A 23,682-nucleotide genomic window follows, 5' to 3' on the forward strand; every position below is an offset into this window, starting at 1 on the left:
TACATTTTCCTTGAGGCTCCATGTAAAGCAGAGATTGCATATTATAGCTATTTGCTGCTTATGATGTAATATTTGCCTTTGATATAAACTTATATCATTTCACCCCAAAAATAATTCAGAAACAATCATGGAAATAGAAGTATAATGCTAGAGCTTTCACAGCAGCGAGCAACAATGACTGCAGGAAAAGCAATTGAGAAGATGTGGCAAAAGTAGGAGAGATTGAAGAGATAAGTGAATCAATAGATTAATGGGGATGCCCCACTGAGAGTTACAGCATCACTTTTCATTGCATAGTGTGCCCATAACCACTTATCAAGAGCAGCATCAAATCAGAAATGGATTTTAATTTAGATGTGCTTTAATTGTGTCAATAGATCTTAAAGATGAGAAATATTAATTTTATGTACAACATTGATTTAGTACATGACAATGCTGCTATGCATTCAATCTACAAGACCACATAAAGGACTGTATTGTGCAATAGTCATCTTTTTCAGGATCATGGGGTATTAATGTATTTTCTAATAAAATGGATAAATGGATAAAATTGGACCAAACACAAAGATCCATTTTACATCTTTTAGCATGTCTCCCTCATAAGGCATCTGTATATGAATGTACAATAGTGGCAACTACATTTTTTGCTAGCAATGAAAGCATAAATGGACAGGAAGTGCAAAATTAGAGGTTTGTGTTTTTTTGGTGGGATTTGGGCAACCTTTATTATTATGCATCATGTGAGCATATTGTGGCATGAGAATGTGACATGGATAGTACATCTGTGTTATCCAGGATGCAGAATAAATGTGTGTCTGCATTGGAAAATGTGTAGCATTTTTATTTCAGTTATTTTTTACAACTTTTCTTTTTATACAAAGTTAAAAAGTGTCTTCTTCTAAAGCCTAGCTTGCAAATACAGCGCTATAACTTGTCAGTCTAGTGACAAGGACATAATTATTTCAGCTGTTTTTCCCATTAGTAGGATTAAAGGGGTTGTCCCGCGCCGAAGCGTGTTTTTTTTTTTTTCAATAGCCCCCCCCCCCCCCCCCCGTTCGGCGCGAGACAAACCCGATGCAGGGGTTAAACAAGAAAAACGCACAGCACTTACCTGAATCCCCGCGCTCCGGTGACTTCTTACTTACCGGTTGAAGATGGCCGCCGGGATCTTCTCCCTCGGTGGACCGCAGCTCTTCTGTGCTGTCCATTGCCGATTCCAGCCTCCTGATTGGCTGGAATCGGCACGTGACGGGGCGGAGCTACAAGGAGCCGCTCTCCGGCACGAGCGGCCCCATTCAGAAAAGAAGAAGACCGGACTGCGCAAGCGCGTCTAATCCGGCGATTAGACGCTGAAAATTAGACGGCACCATGGAGACGGGGACGCTAGCAACGGAACAGGTAAGTGAATAACTTCTGATAACTTCTGTATGGCTCATAATTAATGCACAATGTACATTACAAAGTGCATTAATATGGCCATACAGAAGTGTATAAGCCCACTTGCTTTCGCGGGACAACCCCTTTAAGTTATCGCTATAACAGTCTGTTGTAAGAAAAAGCATTGTGCCGGTAAGAGCAATCGGCAAACAAACTGTTGACTTCAAGGGGTTAAAATTGTTTTCCCGAGAAGTATTATTGATGACCTATCCTTAGGATAAATCATCAATAGTTGATTGGTTAGGGTCCCTGGATGATCAGATGATCGGATGCCCACTGTCAGCTCCACAATACACATAGGTACAGAGTGGAAGCTGCTGCTCCAACCCCACTGTAATGACTGGCACTGGTAATAGCAGGCACAGCTTTCACTGATTTTAATGAGACCCTTGCCTGGAATTGCCAGAGCCAGCCACTGCACAAGGATCAGAGTAGCAACTTCCACTCAGTGTATTGCGGTGCTGACAGAAGTCACCGATCGCCTGTTTGGCTGGGGACCCAAGCAGCAGAACCCAGCCGATCAACTATTGATGACCTATCCTGAGGATAGAGCATCATTAGTACTCCCCTAGAAAATCCTTTTAATGCACCTAATAAACACATACTATAAAATCAATATAGCACACAACTCGGGGAAATGGGAAGAATGCAAATACAATGTAAACTAGAAGAGAGAGAGCCAAGCTCTTGGGCCCAGAGAAAAAGCTATACCTTAGCCCAGTAACAGGTGGCAACACTCCCTTTAATTATATGTAATAATTAGACAATATGAACTCAAGTATTTATGGTATGGTGTAATATTGCGCAGTGATAAACCCTAAATACTACTGCATATAGTGTAGCATTGAGAATGTATGGCATGGCCAAGAATAAGCCTTTTGTTGGGACTGCTAGCTGTGCCTACACTATCTTTGAGTCTATGTGGAACAAGTATTGAAGAAATAATTTCTTGACCACTACACAGGAGTTGGTATTAAAACAATAGTTAAGGGGAATGAAAAAAATATGTGGGCTGCTGGTGGAACAGTTGATAGACTTGAAAAGAGGTATATGATTTTATTACATGAGTATACAGCTACTGTATCTGTTTTGAAGAAGAAGTGAAGAATGGGCAGTTTGCCTCTAAGAAGTGGGACTCAATGCAGGGTGATTTGCAAGAATAGCCCTATCTGGGATTACTCAGCAGGAGAATAGGTGCTGCCGGGCTAGTACGCTGGTTGATGTTGGTATAGCATCGCAATAAGGGATGAAGAAGAGAAAAAGAGAACTAAAAGGCTTGTGTGCAACCTGCTGGTAGACTGTAAGCAAGATAGAGCCAATGGAATGGGTCACTTTAAAAACACACTTTATGGTTCTGAATAAGGTGTGCTTTTTTAAATATCTTTTTATTTAGTTGTATGATGCAACAAACATCAATATATAGATGAACTTGAACTATTTTAAAACTAAAGCTCCACAGAGAATTAAAAACCTGTCCATCTATATGTTTATGCTAGTCTCGTATTCCTAAATACTTCAGGAATAGCTCCAAAGCTGGAATATGGAAACATTAACTCAATACTTTCGGGCTGAACCCCAAAAAGTCCTTCAAGTCATACCGCAGTATTCCTAAGGTAGCCTTTAAAGATTCCCAATAATACCAAGTTGTATGAAAAAATGGTGTCACTATTAGAGATGAGCGAGCACCCAAATGCTCGGGTCCGTGTTATTCGAGTCGAGCTTTTCGTAAAATTCGAGAGCTCTACTCGAGTAACGAACCCCATTGACTACAATGGGAGAGTCGAGCACTTTTGTATGCAGGACGCCGGGTCCTGAGCTTTTTTTTTTCTAGGTCTTTCTCTCTCTCTCTCTCTCCCCTGCCTGCCAGACAAAAAGTTTGCCATTGGCGTGCGCTGCGTCGCGGTTTGGAGGGGCCAAAACAGGCACGTCACAGCGGGGAGGAGCCAAAAACTGGGGTGGGGTCGAACTCTGTTTGATGCTCGTTCGAGTAACGAGCACCATCGAGTACGCTAATACTCAAACGAGCATCAAGCTCGACAGAGTATGTTTGCTCAACTCTAGTCACTATACTTAGAATGTTCTGTCTGATACTAAATGTCTGATACTAAATGTACTCCATTTAGTAACACATCTTTTTGTGCCTTTTTTATGTCTTTCCATATCCAGTCTATCCAGCATGAGTGTTTTAAGTTGTAATATTATTTCTGCAATTGTCGGGACTTTGGAATGAAGCCAGTGCTTCAGCAGGCTGCGCTTAGCTACCAAGACCATTATGCGGATAAGTGGAGGAATGCCCTCGTTATTAACTGTAGATTCCTGTTCTGGTGATCTCAGCTGGTGGAATAGCAGGTCCTGTGGTGTTAAGGGAAGAGTAATTTCCCAATTAGAAGCAATATGTTCTCCAATATTTTTCCAGAATCTCTGAGTATGATTGCAGTTCCATATACTATGCCATAGGGCCATCATTGGTTCTTGACATTTTAGGCATGTCACTAGGCTATCGGGGTGTAGCTGGTAAATTACATCCATAATAGATGCTGTGTATTAATCTGAAATAGGTCTCTCACCATCTGTCATTTATAATTACTTTGCGCATTCTTCCATTTTTTTAACATTATGTCTACTATTTTCAAGTCCTCTGTAAAATGTTCTCATTTCTGCAATGCAGGGTGTACTTTTAGGCCTCGGTCAGACGAGTGTATTGTTTGCGTGCCTATAAAAAATTCACCGCTCACATGTGCCGAAAACGTGTGAACGGGCAATATTTCATATGCGCAGCGCATGAAACATTGCCCGTTTACTGGAGCTGCTGCGCTTGAAGAAGCCCAGCTGCTCCAGGAGGAGAGAGAAGAAGCCCCACAGGGCTTCGGGATTTCCCCAAAGCAGGGAGAGTGAGCAGAGCTATGTGGGGTTTCTCCATAGCATGGAGAGATGGAGGGGGGGAAGGGTTAACCCCCCCATTGCTCCACTCTCAGTCCCTTGCTATGGGGAAATCTACCATAGATCCACTCAGTTTCCCTGCTCTGGGGAAATCCCCCATAGTCCAGCTAAATCTCCCTGCTATGGGAAAATCCTGAGGGATATCCCCATAGCGGAGAGTGAGGGGGCAGGGCTTAAAAGTGTGGGTGGGCTATAGAAATTCCCACAGAGAATCCTTATAGCAAACTGTAGGGGTTGAGGCTAGAGGGTTGGGGCTAGTGGGCAATCCATCTAGGTCCACTCACCCTCCCTGCTCTGGGAAAATCCGCCATAGCTTTGCTAAATCTCCCTGCTATGGGAAATCCCGAAGGATATCCCCATAGCAGAGAGTGAGTGGGCAGGGCTTGAAAGTTTGGGCCGGCTATAAGGGGTGTGGCTAGATGGGCGGGGCTAGTGGGCAATCCATCTAGGTCCGCTCACTCTCCCTGCTCTGGGAAGATCCCCCATAGCTCCGCTAAATCTCCCTGCCATGGGAAATCCTGAGGGATATCCCCATAGTGGAGTGTGAGTTGGCAGGGCTTGAAAGTGTGGGCGGGCTATAGGAATTATCACACACAATCCCTATAGCAAACCATAGGGGTGGGGCTAGTAGGCAGTCCATCTAGCCCCACCCCCTCCTCCCACACTTTCATTGATATTTCAGATGATATTAGATCAGAATTGCTTTAAAATTTTAATTATCCTAAGCGAGATAGATTTAAAAAAAAGTCATTTAAAATAAAAATTATCAGCCAAATGTTTCTTTCTATCTTGCCACTATATTTCCTGAAACTATCATTTACACGATGCGCCCACTGGAAATTTCACAAAGGTTTAAGAAGGAACTCAAAAGAATTAAAAGTATGCCTATAGGCCATTCCTAGTTTTTGCAGCTGTGATCATAATTCACAATATCACTGGCTGCAAATATGAAGTCAGTATGTGACAAGACTCAAGGAAGAGAGTCGTCTTAATTGCTCAGTTACAATGCCAATTATATTCACTATTATTTGCTTGTAACTTTGTAGCAGGAATCATTAGGGTGTTCATAGAAAAAAAAAAACATGATGAGGAGTCTATGCAAAGGTCCGCAATTGAAAATTCTATTCAAGGCAATTAAAGACCATGTTATTAATGCTAATTTAGCCTTTCACACAAACTCTAATACAAACGCATCATTTGTTTTTGTTTGCTGCCATCTTTCATTTATCAGATTTAAACCATTATAAAGCCCAGGAGCCCGAAGCTGTGTATTTACACAAGTGACATTTTTACCGGACCTTGTGAATGAACACTACAGAATATTAATAGAGCTGCAGGTTTAGAAAGCAAATAAGAGCTAAGATAATTAGTTCTTTTATCTCCCCTTTAAAGAGAAAAAACAAAAAAGGTTTATTTGCCCTTTAAATGGGACAATAAAATCCAATTGGCATCCTGTGGCGTGTTCGGAGTAGATAATAAGTCATTCATTGGTATTAAAAGAAAAGGTTTAAATAGTGTTTGTTATTGGAATTTGGCTGTCTAATTCAGGAAGTTACTGTGATGCTACAGATTCCCGAAATCTGGGGCTGATATATGCCGTAATTACTGATAACACTTAAGCCAACATACTTATAATCAAGATGTCATCCAATACAATTATTCTCAAATAGTGCTGATCCTACATTTTATATTATCAGTTGTGAGTCACTAAATTCTTACGCTATACAGCTCTAATCTGATGCTCTGGTGCTCAAAGCAATACACTGTGATCTATGAAGTCGGTTTTGATTTTTTTTAACAAAGTTCTTTTTATTAGACCAAGCATTTTATATCCAGATGCTTAGATAGCGCCAACATATTCTACTGTGCTTTACAAAGAGGTCACCATTCACATAAGTTCATATCCCCTATGGGACTCACAAGCTAATTTCCCAATCTCAGATGCAAATGTAGTATGCCATGGTGGCCATTAGAATATATGGCTTTTCCCACCTGGCTACATTATAGTGAGATATGTCGGGATGATGAAAGGCTGGTCTCCGCTCCCTGGAGTGATGTCTTAGTGTAGCATGATTTCCCCTAGTGGAAGAGAACCCAGGGAGTCAGGAAGAGTAACAGTTAACCAATTTTTATTCAGCATCTAGTTGATAAAGGCTAAAGTCCTTTACAATACAGTTTTTCAAGTCCAGTCCTGAAGGTGGTGGCTTTAAGTGCTGTTGCCACTCTTTTTGCTCCCTACTGCTGATATGAGTTTTTCACCATGCCCTGGAAATCTCCAGTCTGCACTAGGCATCTTTTCTACTTCAGAAGTCAGATCGAGAAATGGTTTTTAGGATCTGTCCCCTTAAACCAGCGTTCTTAGGTGCCACTATGTTACACTTCTACTCTCTTCTCATCAAGACTAAAACTTCTAGAATGTTATGAGAACTTATATAACTTTTCCTCCCAGTAACTTAAAGCTTATTGACAAAAGTGGAAGAGCTGAATCACTGGGCTGTTCAACCTCTCCTAAACTATGCTTTACCCAAGACAGGACCTTCAAGGCAACACATTAAAATGGTACATAACACATTAAAAACATGTTATTCACAGTCCCAGGAATGTGAGGATTATTATTATGTAGTGATAACTTTGGATTACTACATAGATGAGGTCCAATATCATAGAAAGTCAATTAACCTTTCAGTATGTTAGTATGTGCCCTTCGTCAGATTCAAACCTAGGTCCCCAGTGCTGCAAATCTACTTTGCTACACAGTAGTAACCCACCATGTGTATGGACATATCCTACCTGACAGCAGATTTTGAGAGAAAAGAAGATTAGGCTTGTTGTATATCCGTATGTGCGATCCTTTATTCTTTGAGGAGAGAAGCCATTGTTAGTGGGTTGTAGCCTTCTTCCTGATGGAGTAAGTATTGAGACTCGGAAAGGTATATAGCCAGCATTGTATACTTAGATAAGCAGCCATTAATCATTATGCCACCAACCTCAGTAAATATTACCAAACACAATCAAGCAATGTAATGTTTTAAGTTAAAGGAGTGTTCTTATAAATGTCTGACAAATGTCAGTCCCATTCTTGGAACCTACCTAAAAAAGAGAGTACCCTCACCCTTGTGGTCCCCCCACAACTGACCTCTTCAGATACCAGTAGTCAGAATTATGGAAACAACCAAACAAGCTGTTCTATGCCATTTCTGTAACTCCCATAAAAATGAATGGGAGTTACAGAAATAGCGCAGCATAGTGAGTTCTGCTGACTCTGTAATCCTGGCCACTGGTGGCTACAGTATTAGGGTGGCTATTCCCAACTCACCCATGATTGGCTAAGGTGGGAATCCCTCTTCAATGAGTAGTAACATCAACCATACAAAACAACTTTTTGTCACCAATTATCTCATGCCTAAAGTCTGCGTATGCTTTAGTATAGTCACGGGTTAATTGGTTGGATTCATTCACATGAATGAAGGGCTTACGTACCAACATGGGTGACTTATTAGGTTTAGATAATTCAATGCCCTATTGTTGCAATTGATCTGTCAAGTATGCATATATGTAACAGATCCAAGGTAACTGGTTCATGAGGCGTCGCTCCTGTCAAACCAATCTGATCAGCTTCTATGAGGAGGTAACTTCTACATTGGACTGACGAGAGTCATTGGGTCTTGTAGAACTTGATTTTTCTAAAGCATTTGATACTTTGCTACATAAAAGGTTGGTATATAAAATGAGAATGCTTGGTTTGGGTGAGAATGTGTGTAAGTGGATAAGTAACTGACTCAGTGATAGAAAATAGAGGGTGATTATTAATGGTACATACTCTGATTGGGTCACCATTAAAGTGGGGTACCACAGGGGACAGTGCTGGGTCCTATTCTTTTAAATATATTTATTAATGACCTGGTAGAAGGATTGTACAGTAAAATATCAATATTTACAAATGATAGAAAACTATGCAAAGTAATTAACACAAGAGAGGACAGAATACGGTTGCAAGAGGATCTGTATAAATTGGGGGATTGTGCAAAAAAGTGGCAAATGATGTTTAACACTCATAAATGTAAGGTGGCAGCCTCTATGTCCAGAGGAAAGAAGGTTTCTACACCCACATAGAAGGGGGTTCTTTACTGTAAGAGCAGTGAGACTATGGAACTCGGGGGTGCATTGGCACAGAAGACCAAAACCAGGTAGTACAACTGCCTACTTCAGTCCCAGGACAAAATGGAATTAATGATAATAAAAAGAAACGTATAAATTTGTAAGGATCATTGATGCTAAATGCTTAGCCATGATAATAGTACTAGTAGATTCAGTAGTGATAGTACTAGTTAAAAAGGTAATAATGCATTTACGCTAAGATTGTGCAGTAATTTTTTCTCATGTTCTGATCTGATTAACTATGAGTGATGATTGCCTTTTGCGAAATCCCCAGGCAACACCCAGCGAAAGAGAAATTATTCATTTGGTATGTGCGAGTGTATGCTTCTGCAGTCTTTGTGGAATCCTTAAGGGGAAATTTGAGAGCATGCTTCCAAGCCTGTTTGATAGCCATCAGTCTCTGTTTTCCAGAATCACAGCAATATATGCCTCGAGCCTTTTGTAACTATTGTTCCATATGCTTTCTGTATTTCTCTAAGAAAGAATTGCTGTCTAAGGTATATAACAAATGATCAGAAGGGATACTCATATTCATTCCCATTTTTATGTTATTTCAACTACAAAAAGTTTCCATTGGACCAATGTTATAAAATCTAAAACTTTCAAGATACGTATGCTGCTTCGCTACATAATCATGTTAATTTAGCAAATAATAATTCCAATAATAATAATTTTGAGCTTACCATCAGACGACTATAGATATGATAGGGATGATTCCGTAGAATGATGAAAGCTTTGAACAATAAGGAAAGAATGTTTTATATTATTGATTATAAAACTGAGAATTTAGCACAATTAGGAAAGTAAAAAAGTAATCTAATTGTTAAATACTGTAATTTAATATCAGGGTAGTGTTTATATAGTATGTGTAGTACAGGGAAGTGATGCTCGATTCAGATCCTTTTTTTTTGTTCATCTGGGGTTTATATGCCAAGAAATGCTTCTTACCTATATGCTGAATGTATGCTATGCAGTTACATATTGTACATCACCCATTAACCTTCATTGTAAAAGGTAAATATACTGCAAAGTATAGATTTTTTTTGTAGGCCTCTATTTAGAAAAGCATAGTCAATAGGGATGAGCGAGCACGCTCGGTAAAGTCAGTTACTTGAGCGAGCATCGCTCTTCTCGAGTAACTGCCTTCTCATCCGAGCATTCTCAGGTGGGCAGCGGGGAGAGGGGGGAAAGAGTGAGAGAGATCTCTCTCCCTCCCGCTACCAACCGCCACCTCCCCGAGCACACTCAGACTAAAAAGCAGTTTCTTGAGAAGAGCGATGCTCGCTCGAGTAACTGACCTTACCGAGCATGCTCGCTCATCTCTAATAGTCAACTACACTTTGCAAAGCCGTGAAAAAAATTAATGCAGGCATACATTGTTCATAAGTATGCCCTGACATCATTCTTGTAGCAGAATAATTATAGTTAATTGAAGCTTTCAATGTATATGTTGAGAAGCTATGTTGAGCCTAGTATAGTAAGAAAATACTAAAAATAAACATTTTAAGATAGTAGAAAATAAGTAGTTAATATGCTATTCTATACACTACTCATACTGCTTAGTTTGGCCGTACACATTAGATTTTGATTGTCCAAACCTGTTAATTTTGGTGGGTCCAGACAACCAATGGTGGCTTTCTAACTCTCCCACAACAGCAGATGTCGAAAGTGATGAGTCAGGCAGTTAATGTCCATTTAGATGCAACGATTATATCACTGAAAATTCGCTCAAACGATGTCTTTTAAGCGATAATTGTTGCATTTAAATGCTACCATCATTTACTTTTCAGCCGAACGATGATTTTTAGCTGAGCATAAAATCCATCGTTCACCCGGAGAGCTGATAGTAGGGATCGCACGTTGTGTTCTCCATGGGATTGCTGATTACATTGTATTCAGCTTGCAGCCTCCTGTCAGAACACAGGAGATTTATGCAGAGAACAGACCACCTGCTGTGTGTAAATGGACCTTTAGATTTGATCCTTTAGCCTTTTGTTCCCATGGAGATAAGTGGCTCTGGCAGTGGCTTTATGCCTCCAGTGACACTTAGAATGAAGGCTTTTGGCTTCTTTGACGCAGCATCATTTCAAGTCAGGAGGAGAACACCATATTGACCTCCACTAAATAGACATATACAAAAGATATGTCATCAATACCTATCGATGATACGCCCTTTTAAAATCTTACAGAGCATCATCCAACTTTAAAACTGCAAACGTATGATGTAAAAGGAAATTGGAGTAAAATGAGTAAAGGACAAGGCTGTACTGGTACAATGAAATGTGAGATATCAGGACTTACTGCTTGAGTTATTTGAGTTACTTTTCACCTGAGTAATTTGATAGTTCTGTTGCATTTTCTATGAGTTTCATTTATTTACCATGTTTTTTTTTCTCTCAGTCTGTTCACAGTTTTCCCGCGGCGTCTATGCCATCTTTGGGTTTTATGATCAAATGTCTATGAACACCCTTACATCATTTTGTGGTGCCCTCCACACTTCATTCATCACACCAAGCTTTCCAACAGACGCTGATGTACAGTTCGTCATCCAGATGCGACCGGCACTTAAAGGAGCCATTCTAACTCTTCTCAATGATTACGACTGGCAAAGATTTGTTTATCTCTATGACACTGAAAGAGGTAAGGAAAACAAACAAAGTATCTATAGCTGATATGGTATCTTAAGCTTATCTAATATGGTATATCTATGAGTAAACCACAGAGATTTCAGGACATAAAATGCAATATGTATTAAGACTGTGTTATTAGACTACAATGCTCATTTCTATTATTTATATATTGCATGATGTAAGTAACATATGTGGACAAATTGTATGTTTTATAGAATACCAAAGTGCTGTTGATGAAAATGTCATATATATAGTTAGAGCCTTGTGTGGTGCAGAGTGTTAAGGCAGCAGAAATGTTGTCCTAAGCTCTTGCACATGACCTGAAGGTTGAGTTCAATCCCCACATTGTTCATTGTCCAGCTCAAGGTTGACTCATCCTTCCAAGGTCAGTAAAATGAGTACCCAGCTTGGTGTGGGAGGGGGGGGCTAATAAACTACCAGTAAGCTCTGCAGAATAAGTTGGTGCTATACAAATAACGGGATTTTTTTTTTAGATGCAAAAGCAGCATGCATATTATTACAGCACATAGAATATTTAAGCATGCTCCATATTACTATTTACAGGAGATGTATAACTTATACCAGCTGTACATATACAATTATATACAGGAGAGGTACTGGTGCACCTTGTCTCCACCGGAACTGTGGGTGGAGACAAGGGTTTGTCCTGGTGGAGTGCAAGGGAACGCCCCCAGCTGCTGATTGGCTGAATTGCTGACAGTGCCTTACAGCAGGCGGCCGCTATACATCAGCTCCGGGACGTGGACACTGAAAGCGTAGTCGCCTATGTTGATGCCAGCAGAAGACAGCACCTGACAGCCATCAGGGAACGGTGACAGAGGGGGTCCAACTGCAGCAGCAGGCAGGCTGCACAAAAGACGATATAGCAGTGCAGATTATAGCAGTGCCAGTGGGGACATTGACAGTGGGGAATGGACAAAGGTGCAGCATGGAGGAGAGAAGGCAGAGGCCCAGAGAAAACTGCAGGTAATGGGCTATTAGCCCACCAAACATGGGGGAAAATAACAGCGCCGGAGACAGTGCATCACTGATGTGAGACCAGTAGGGGGATATGGACAAAGCCTGAGTCAGAAGAGCAGAAGGCAGAGCAGTAAGGACACTGACAGAAGGCAGCAGGGAACATTATGTTACACTGGCGGAGATTGGACTATGGGGTGCGGAATGCCAGAAGGCAGAGCGGTAAGGACAGTGACAGCAGCCAGCAGGGGAAATTATGTTAGACTGGCGCAGATGGGAGGGTGGAGGAGAAAATTACATCCGCCGAGCTGAGGGAAATGCGAGCAAGCCAATCGGCAACTGTGGGCGTTCCATTAAACTCCACCAGGACCAACCCTTGTCTCCACCCATACTTCCAGTGGAGACAAGATGCACCAATACTTACAGGAGATACCCATGTTATACCAGCATGCTCCATATCACTGTATACAGGATGAATAATTTATACCAGCTAAATTTTCAGACAACTTCTGCTTATCTACTAGCTTGTGTTAGTCTCATTATTTTCGTAATAGACTTGCATTAAAAATGTTGTTGCTTTAAAACTGTAAATCACACTTGAAGTGGCTGTCACCAGGGGTCTCCCTTCCAGTTTCTCTACAATCCTTTCTCTGCCTTTAGGTACAGAGCTTTCTTTGTAACAAGGACACATGGGGCATTTCCATAGCAACAGGGGGAGAGGCTATCTTTACAGGCAGCTCTCATGCACCTACAGGCTGCAGGCTGACAGATCTGCAGACAAGGTGATAATGATCCTTACAGTCTCTGCCTCTCCTGAGTGTGTGTGTGTGTGCACATACTACACAGACATTACAGTGGGTTTACTAACCATTTGACCAGATTGTCTCTGAATGCCTAAATCCTACTGGAAAAGCGGAGAGCGGACATTCAGATACTACCCCAGTGCTCAATAACCACTTGTTAACTGATTGCTGAAAAGAAGAAATTATTTTCTGTCTTCCTTCCCATGAACTCTCTTTCTTCGTCTTTTGGACTTCAACTTTTAATAAAAGGCACCTTAGCTGCTTTATACACATCCATGTAACAAGTCTGTATACCGTACAGTCGTGAAAGATAACAAACCTGCATAAGTGATCTATTTTATGTTAATCATGCAATTTATTTCGGAGGTGCTTGCTGATCTAGAAATTCTTGGCGCTGCATTCCACCATTTCTATGCTGAGCTCTATTTCTCCTACTCCTTTGTGAGATAGAATTTACATAAACATCATGCTGCAATCAAACTTGTGACACAAAATGTTTGTTTTCTTAGAGAAAGAATGGACTCATAATGAATGCAGTCACACTAAGTGTTTCCCATTGAATCAACAGCAATTTTTTTCTTGACTTGGTTTCATTGCATTATTTCAGCAATGTACAAGCAGTGAATGCACCTTGATAGATTCAGCTTAGATGATCCATGGGTACAAGTGGTAGTTAAGAGTCCATCAATTGTAATTAGCCTTTGTTTGTGTTGGATATAATGCCGCTGCATTGAGAATGTGCAATATGGTATTCGGAGATAAGTAAGTCTTTTTTGTAATCTGTAATAAGAATCGAAGACATAAGATGCTACTATTCAGCACTCTGAGATCTGAACATAATAAAGTGAAGTACTTCTTGAATACACTTATGTATGCTATAATCTCGGTTGGTACCATCTTCTATATTACTGATATACAAGAGATGTAGTCAAAAAAACGAATCCAGCACTAGATCTCAAATACTGGTGTCCTATATTAAAATAACAATAGCGTACTTGAATAGGAAGGCATGGATGTGCTAGATGGTGGTATAGATTCACGGAAGCCCTGAAACATGGATTTAAATGTTGTGTTTTGGCCCATCTAAGAGTAAAACCCAATGGCAAAGTTGAAGAGTAGCATGTGAGAAGCAGAAGCCTATATTCTTCATCTCTCTAAGTCCAGTGGGACTGCTGCTATGACTGAAGTAAGGACAGCCTACTTGAAGTAGCCTCCTTATGCTGCAAGATATGCCATTTGAGAATACAGTCCAGGGCTGACGCTATCATTGAGGACCACGTTAGCGGAAGGCAAAGCGCCAATTAAGTGAGGATGCAATGTAAATCACTGTTAAAAGTATGGCCCATTCAGGGACGATGCAAATTTTAGCGTGACTGTTATGCTTGGAGTTTGCAGTGATCACTTTGTCGGACCTGTGTTCATTACAAGGACTCTCAATGTGAATTGGTACCTCAATCTCTTGCAGACAACCGGAGGCCACTTTGAGTATTCTTTACTTACCTCAGTCATAGCATTGGTCCTGGGGGACATAGAGAGACGCAAAAAGCGGATTTCTGCTTCTCACATGCTACTCTTCAATTTTGCAATAGGGTTTTACTCTTCATCATTTATAGGGGCCACAACACCAAATTGAAATCCATTTTCCAAGGCCTCCAGTGGCCAATGCGCCATACCATCATGTAGCACATCCATGCCTCACGATTCAAGTACACTTCTGTTATTTTACTGTAGGACATCATTACTGAGCTATAGAGCTGGATCGGTCTTTGCGATTACACCTTGTAATTGTATATTTCTTTACCCACTTTATACTCTATATCTGAGTAAGTTAAATTATTTAATTAAAGGATCAACAAGAACCAATTAATTTTTACGGATGAGCTATGGAACCGAAACGTTAAAAATGTCATTAATCCTCAGCTACAGACATAGATGATTTACAGCAGTCTGTAGTCAGCAGTACATTAACAGACTATGCATTTGTGGTAAAATGAGGTTTGTGTTCTGCAATGGGAATGCCTAGTAGACGGTGTAGTGTTCTGGAATTCATTCAGCCGGCTCTGATTCTTAAATGTAGGGTCATATATCTCACTATTGTTTGGGAATGTTTGGAATTTGAAGCAATTTAAACTCTCACTAAGTAACTGGATGTGTCAACCACACATCCACCGCAAATATACAGAGAAATTATAGAGGACATATTAAATTATACCCAGCCTAAATTATAATAGTGTTCTACTTTAAACAAAGTGTAGTCCAGATCCTCTCCACCATCCTGACTGTGGAAATGATTGCATGCAGTAGCTGTGGGAACTGCATATTCCATAGTACCTTGCTCAGACATCACATAGGAATATATGATCAGGTCCCGTGCAATCAATGCTACAATTATACAAAATATTTCAAATTTTGAGCAGAATGCTGGAGATCCACATGCACAAATCTATGGCATAAGAAAAAACTCATGAAATGCTGTAGACTGTGCCTGAGCTGCAACATGCATGTTAAAGGCAGTGTGCAACTATCGAAGGGAAGGGCAGAAGTGAATGGTTAGGAAGAGCTCTATATCAACTACAGCATACTGTATATGTCACCTAATTTTATGTGGCCTGCTGGCCATGCAGGAACCTAACAGGCACTCCACCCACCCAGCCTGCATCTCCAGTCCAACGGTGGGAGTGCAGAGTCTGTGACCGCTGACCTCTCCTTTCGGTGTCTGGGTGCGCCATCCTGTATGCTGTCGGTAGTCATAGGCTCAACAGCGGTTGGATGAGTGGAATGCCTATAGGGATGCTGCCCGGTCAGAGGCCAATAAGGGTAGTGCTACTACTACTGGGACTACTATGGGGGTCACTTATTACTACTGGAGCCAATAAAGGGGACACTATAACTACTGAACCGACCATGGGGGCACTATTAATAATAGGCCCACCAATATAAGAGACATTCACTACTGGGGCCACTACTGGGGGTCACTATTACTACTGAGGCCACCAATATAGGAGACACTTACTGCTGGGGCCACTATGGAGGGTCACTATTACTACTGGGGCCACCAATATAGGAGACACCTACTACTGGGGCCACTATGGAGGGTCACTATTACTATGCAATCTTACAATTTCCCCCTTTAAGGCAACCATAAGGCTGATGTGGCCCTTGGTGGAAAATAGTTTGACACCCCAATTTACAAAGAATAGGGAGCGGCCTGAAGAACATTCACTGACAACCGCTGAATACTCTAGGCTAGGCACATTTGTAGATGCCCCAGTACATACTGGATTGCTGTAATGCAATGCCTGATATTGTATTATTCAAAAAAATCTACAGTAGATAATGGTAACTTTTTGGTTATAGGGGATACTTCATAAGGGAAATTGTTTTTCATGGTAGCTTACCTTTAAGCACAAGACTTCAAAAGTACAATGTGAAACCTGAAAAGAATTTAGACCCCACAGCAAAGTGTCAGTGAGCTGTCATGACGGTCTACCATCTGAGAGGCAATTTTATTATCTGATAAACATTTTTTATGAACAACTACAATAAATTGCAAGTGCATCTACAGTATATGTGCCATCAAACCGGGCAAACATTCTATATGAACTCTATATAACTTAAGTCAAGTTTGTCTGAAAGCAATTGCTTCATAAAGTTCTTCCTTGGAGCCATAAAAATGCCTGCTATGCCACAGAAGCAAAGACTCATGTAACAGTCACATAATAAATATGCCAATATATCATGTTCACTTCAAGGTAAAGAGTATGTAGGAAGCTTCATTTCTATGTAAAGCAACTTTTTTTTAACAAACTTGGTACATTTTTAAGACCAGTTTATCTATTCAGAATGTATCATACATACATTCATATTAACATTGAATTAATCAGTGTCGGACATGCAATGAATATGTATTTTCATGGGACTAACGGGAGAACTGTCAGTTCACTAAGAGCATTAAAGCTTGTAGAAGACAATAACTGTTAAATGAGGGTCACGATTTGATGCAGGTAATCAGAGCTTTGTGAATTCTATAGTAGATTTAGCATACTTTTAAAGCATATTATGGAAGGCAGACAATATATGACTGCCTAGCTATGTTGGGTATTAGTGTATCTTGACGCCACCAGGAAGTCCTGGTGGAGTCAAGAGTGACAGCTGGGTGATGCCCCTATACCTGATTGGCTGTACAGATGGTTCCCCCCGCAGGTCCTGCCAGGACACTTTCATTGACATGTTGCTCCTCTACTGCCAGTTCCCAGCTGTGAAGTGAGGTCCTCGCTGGTGCAGTCACTGTGGCATGTCTCCCCACATGTGTATTTCCTGATCCTTTCCCCTCTGCCATGCTCGTCGGCCTCCCTGCTGGTGATGTTGCAGCTTATTTCTCCGGCTGCTGTGGCGTTCCACCTCCACTGCTTGGATGTGCCCCGCTGTCGGTGGTCCACCTCCTCATGTGAGGCAGCACAGACAGCCAGCGTGAGACACATCTATGCACGCCTAGCGTTCCTGCGGCTCCAGAAGCACAGTCAGAGAAGGCTGATGCTGAGCGGCACTGCCCTGCATGCTGGAGGAGATAGGGTGCGGCGGTGGGCTGCATTGCGGGGAGAACATGGTAACCGGCAATGGTCTTCTTTTGGGGGAGGAGATGTTGAGCGCCACTGGGTTGGCTGAAGCTGTGCCGTCCAAGGCTTTGGCCACAGCTGGCGGTCCATTGCAGCGCTGCTGAGCGGCGCTGGGGACAGCTGCTGCAGCCGTCACGTGCATCGTAATAGCACTGTATGAGTAGGAGGGCGACAGCAGGGAGCAGTTACAGCAAAGGGGGGACAGTCACTCGTGGCCTTAGGGAAGCCACAGAGGTGGGGGACACTCAGTGACAGGCAACGGCGATGATGCTTGAGAACAATGCATCCTACCACCTTCAAGGACCTTGTATTCTTGCACCAATCAGGAGCTAGGGGTGTGACGGGGGAGGGGAGGGGGGGTTCTCTTGTCAAACCCCTAGCTTCCGGTGGTGTCAAGATACACTAATACTGCTATGTTGTAATTTCATTCTGCATGGTTGCATAAATTGTATCTTTGAATATATTCTAATGTGGAAATGCCATTTAATATATTAGACTTTAAAAAGTCTAAAGACAATGTATGCATCCAATAGAGAAAAAGTGCCAAGCAGGAGACTGATACCTGTAATTTTATAGTCATGTTTATAAACATGTTATTGTTGTCAGTATGAGAAACAAAATAACCTTGTAGATATGATACCTTTTAAGGGATGACAAAAAGAAATGATAATAACAGTGCAAGCTTTCAAAACTACTTAAAATTCCTCATCAGGCATGTTACTGCAAAATACAGGATGTCTCACAAATTTGGAAACTGCACATGAATACAGTCACTGACAACATGTCCATAAAGAAGCAGGGTGCCATCTTGTTGGAAGAATTCTGGAAATGTTCCATCCTTTGACTGCAACGAAGAAAACCTCTTCATCTAAAACCCCTGTGTAACTGTCTGCTCTTAATAATCCTTCTATGAACAAGGAGCCCACAATTTAGGTAGACCCATTCCAGTCCGCTGGATCAGTCCATTGAGGGTTTATGCCTGAGCAGTATTGGTTATTCTATCCAATGGTCTGGGTCGTCCTCTATCAGGTGTTGCAGCATCTGTAGTTTGTAAGGATGCCAGTTATGTGTACACTAAATTCGCTGCATGGAGGCAGAGCAGACTCCACATTCTTGAGATAGATCACAAGTGCTGCATTGTGGACTCTTGCTGGATGAAGCTAGAAGAGCAAATGCTGATGCTTCATCAGTAACGGTTTTTGGTCATCCAGATTTTGGTCTATTAGCAACAGAAGCTCTTTTTTGGATTTTGGGAAAACGTTTGCAACTGTACTGTGGCTAGCGAGAGGTCTGCTTGGGTGATTGTGATTGAAAACTGTTGTGATGACACATGTGTTACATTCACCTGACATAAGGATTATCTCAACTTGTTCTGCTTGAGATAACGCCATCCTTCACATTGCCTATTTTAAAAAAAATGACAGTGTTCATGAGAATAAATAAAGTTATGTCAAAATGGAGCATACCATTGTTTTTCTGGTGCAATTTTCTGCCAATTTTATATATCACACACCTATCTTCCCATTGCAAAAATGAGAGTTCAATCTAAGATAGAAGCATTCAAAATGGCCGTCATTTTGGCGACATGGCCTAACAGGTTTTGCCCTTCCCAGGAAGCTTGATACAAAATTAGATCACCATCTGTCCAATTGTTTTCTATCTTTATGGGTTTTTCCACACTTTTGAAACACCCTGTATACCTAAGCAAACACATACCTACAAGGTTATGCCGTATTCACATCTTGCTTTCTGCTCTCTCCGGAGGTCTGGTCAGGTGTCCATTTGAAATAATGAAAATTGATAATTTGGACAAAGCCTATCTCAGAAAAGAGAGAAAAGTGCTGAAACAAAGACCAATAGGTCTCTGCTTTGGTAGGTTTAAATTAATCGCAGCATTCTGTGCCAGAAAGAAATGCGCAATTCACCACGCTTTTCTTTTTTGACATAGAACTCCAAAAATGGATGGAAACCTGCCCAAAATGGAAACCTATTGGTCTCTGCTTCAGTTCTCTATAATGGCTTAGACAGGTTCAATCGAGGCTCTGTCCAAGGCTTTCATTTTTCAAATTTCAATTGGATACTCTGGCAGGAACCCTGGGTGGAGCTGAAAGCAAGATGTGAATGGAGCCTTATTTTGTTTCTCCTACTGACAATACATTTATAATATATGAATGTATAATATATTTGGCGCGTCTTAATTTGTCGATTCTTAGCTAAGACTGGTTGTAAAACATTGGTCCTAGATAAATATTCCCCATAGTCTTCCTCCAGTATGACTATAGAATAAATAAGGATACTAGAGATGAGCGAGTATACTCGCTAAGACACATTACTCGAGCGAGTAGTGCCTTAGCCGAGTATCTCCCCGCTCATCTCTAAAGATTCGGGGGCCGGCGCGGGTGACAGGTGAGTTGCGGCGGGGAGCGGGAGGAGAGGGTGGGAGAGAGAGATCTCGCCTTCGTTCCTCCCCGCTCTCCCCCGCCGCTCCCCGTCCCCCGCCGGCCCCCGAATCTTTAGAGACGAGCAGGAAGATACTCGGCTAAGGCACTACTCGCTCGAGTAATGTGCCTTAGCGAGTATATTCGCTCATCTCTAGATACTATATGATCTATAGAACATGCTAACTGTATTGTATTATGTTGAATATTCTCAAAGACAATATTCGAGAGGGGCATTATTTAATTCTGCTCAAACATATAATCAATACTTCTGAAGAAGATGTTTTATATGCATACAATGTTACTCTTATATCATGAAATATGGACTAGACCGGATTTCCAGTTAGGAAACATGACATTGTTTTTGAAAACCATTTCACAATTGCCATTACTTTCCTTTCAAAGCAAACAATGAATGAATAGAAATACTTCCCTTACATAAATAGTTATCACACTGACCTAGTTTCATTTTAAGCAGTATGTTAATTCTCTAGTGAGTGTCATAAAAAAAAGCATTTCTACACCTAATAAATAGACCTCTTAGAATCCAATTTTGGCTGGGGAGTTTCCGAGTCTCTTGATAAATATTGACCCATGAACTCAATTGAATGCATTTGTGTTTTCGCCTAGAACACATATGGAGGGGTGGATCCTATTAATTTATTATGACTGCACTCAGTACTGTGATGACTCCCTTTCTTAGGATGCAGTTTTATGAAATGAAAAGGATGTCAGATTAACTATGCAGCACTAAATGTCTCACTAAGTGGGACCACATAAATGCGTTAATTAATATTGTGTCAGTTGTAAATGACAGGGCTATTGTTTTACACTCTGCATACTAAAACATATGTTCATTAGTATTGTTACTGAGAAGATAATAAAGATTCTCGCATGCACTTGAACATATTATTTTACTGCTATCTGTAGTTTTTTTTTCATTTACACATGAATATTTTTATATATAGTGTTATATATAAGGATATACTATTCTTTTGAAAAACTGCAATAATAATACTACTTTATTATACAAATAAGATGAGAATGGCACATTAAAGTCCTTTTTAAGGACTTTCAAGAAACTGTCAAAGGCAGAGAATGGGATAAGATAACAAACTATCTAGTGCTCACCCGTTAATTGCCCCACTGCACCAGCACAGCTGCTCCAGTTTAAAAGCTCCAGGATTAGTAACGTGCCGTTCATCATTCACATGACTGCTGTAACCAATCACTGGCCTCAGCAGCCATGTGCCATCACTACTCAAGCCAGTGATTGGTCACATCAGTTACATTAACAATTGACAGGAGACGACTGCTGCAGGAGTTTATGAGACTGGAGTAGTGGGGACCGGAGCAGTGGGACATTTAACAGGTGAGTACTTGTCCCATTTCTTGCCCTTAGGCAGCTTTTTAGAAGTCCAGGAAAACTTCTTTAACTGCAAACAAAATGTGGAATAATTCTGGACCTAAAGTGGACATTGAAGAGCACAGTTTTATAACTTTGTTGGATGTGTTTGATAATAGCCCTAAGAAGTTAGGAAAAACTGCTACTTTCATTAAAAGACTTGATCAGCCCGATTTTAAATAATTTTAAAACATATTTAACAAAATTCTCAGGAAGAATTTGTGTCATGAATTAATAAAACTATTTTATAAAAATCAGAAAAAATATGCTTAATTAAATAAAAATACAAAATCAAATAAACACAAGGAAATAAAGAAAGCTTTGACTGAATAGAGGCTGATTATAATGGAAATGACAAAAGAAGCGACTTGGCAGCATCAATAGGTGCAAATAACAAAGAATCGTTTAGTCTCCCATAATGCACAAATACAGGCTACGTTTTGACCTTTGTGGTCTTTATCAAGCTCCGTGAATGACATACAGAATGTGGTATAAATAACCAACTAACCAGCAGAACAGCAATCAAACGAAAGGTTTACGCTCCGTTCCTAATCACCCCTAACATACAGCAGGTGTAAGATGCCACTAAAATCACAGTACATTAACATATACAATACATACAATATACAAACATACATCACATAACCAGGGAAGCTCCACCCATCACATCCAGTGTATAGCGGGTTCTCCAGTCTTCTCTGCGCATGCGTGACAATGAGCACCTCGCGCATGTGCACAGAGGCCAGCCAACCTCGCGATACTTGCAGCGGGGAATGAACCAATGTCACATTGTGCACGCGTGTGATTATCTGCTGGTCCGGCGATACTACACATAGCGCATGTATTTGTAAAAAACGCTTTTATTTAAACTGATGTATCCAATTGGCATTGTATGTAACAAGGGACCCAATAAAGCAAAAGATATCTGTGGACCTTAAGAAAAATGTACATATATGTATGTGTGTATATCATTAGCAGCTCCATCTGTGAGCCCTCCCACAGCATAAAAATATTGATGTGGCTCCACCAACATAGGATTTTATTCCAACAAGGAGAGGTGTAAATAAAATTATCCTCAAATCGACGTACATATATGTTGGCGTAAGTAGGCGCTACGTTGGAGACCATCACCGGAGATTGCAATAGTCTCCTAATAATAGAGTGGTTACTTGATGGTGCTGCTGGTAGAATCTTTTGGTTTTCTGCTTGTCTATAATGAAAATGACTTGATCATATTGTACTTTTCCTTAGGACTATAGATGAGCGAGTATACTCGCTAAAGGCAATTGCTCGAGCGAGCATTGCCCTTAGCGAGTACCTGCCCGCTCGAGACTGCAGGTTCGGGTGCTGGTGGCGGGCAGGGAGCTGCGGGGGAGAGCGGATCGGAGGGGAGATCTCTCTCTCCCTCTCTCCCCCGCGCTCCCCCCTGCTGACAGCCGCTACTCACCGCTCCCCCACGCCGGCACCCGAACCTGCAGTCTCGAGCGAGGGAGATACTCGCTAAAGGCAATGCTCGCTCGAGCAATTGCCTTTAGATAGTATACTCGCTCATCTCTACTTAGGACACATCATTGTGTACTGTAACCAGTTAGATCGTTACATTGATTCATTCCTGAGAAATATATTTTTTTACTGTCTACTATTTTGTCCATTTTCAAAAGTTTTCCTTTTTCCATCAAAGTTGAGTAATTAAAACTGTTTTTTAGTGTCTTTCATCATTTTTACATTTGCAAAATTGTCTAATTTTTAAGCAGGAAGACGCATACACTGTATCAAAATGGTAATTCTGTGTTGCATTTGTTCACTTTTCTGAATTATAATTTTGTATGACATAGTTTTCCACAGTCTCATATTCACTCATTTGAAATGCATCTCCTGGAATTACAAATTATCTTCTCCCCATGTTTCATTACACCCTTAGGGCACCTTCATACAATGGTTTCTTTTTTCTTTTGGCAGTTTTAACCACATGAAAAAAATACACTAAAAACATCCAGATTTTTTAAAATGTCACATCTATGGTTTACGTGGCATTCTTATGTTATTTTTGTGGTATTTTTTACAGATTTTCGTTTTTGTGGTGTTTTCTTAGGTGTCTATCGCATTACAAATCAAGTGATTCTAAGATCATATAATTAAAAGGTTCATTTTGAATTATTTTTATAATATATATAAGTCCTACCAAAAACAGTACAAAAGGTACATTGTAATGTAACACAGGGAGAACTTTTATTATGTCACTTACGCCATAATTGTGGGGTCAAAAAGTCACAATTT

At 40.8% G+C, this 23,682-nt stretch overlaps 1 protein-coding gene across 1 annotated transcript in view; it reads left to right on the plus strand.

Annotated features, from left to right (window-relative positions):
* The window catches only part of GRIA3 (glutamate ionotropic receptor AMPA type subunit 3), a 333,892-nt gene that overhangs the window by 83,010 nt on the left and 227,200 nt on the right, over positions 1–23,682 (plus strand). Inside the window, exon 3 of the mRNA XM_066579868.1 lies at positions 10,936–11,175. Coding sequence (XP_066435965.1) covers positions 10,936–11,175 — 240 coding nt within the window. The remainder of the gene's footprint in view (positions 1–10,935; positions 11,176–23,682) is intronic.

Source organism: Eleutherodactylus coqui, chromosome 10 (genome assembly GCF_035609145.1).
Source record: "Eleutherodactylus coqui strain aEleCoq1 chromosome 10, aEleCoq1.hap1, whole genome shotgun sequence".
Lineage (NCBI taxonomy): Eukaryota > Metazoa > Chordata > Amphibia > Anura > Eleutherodactylidae > Eleutherodactylus > Eleutherodactylus coqui.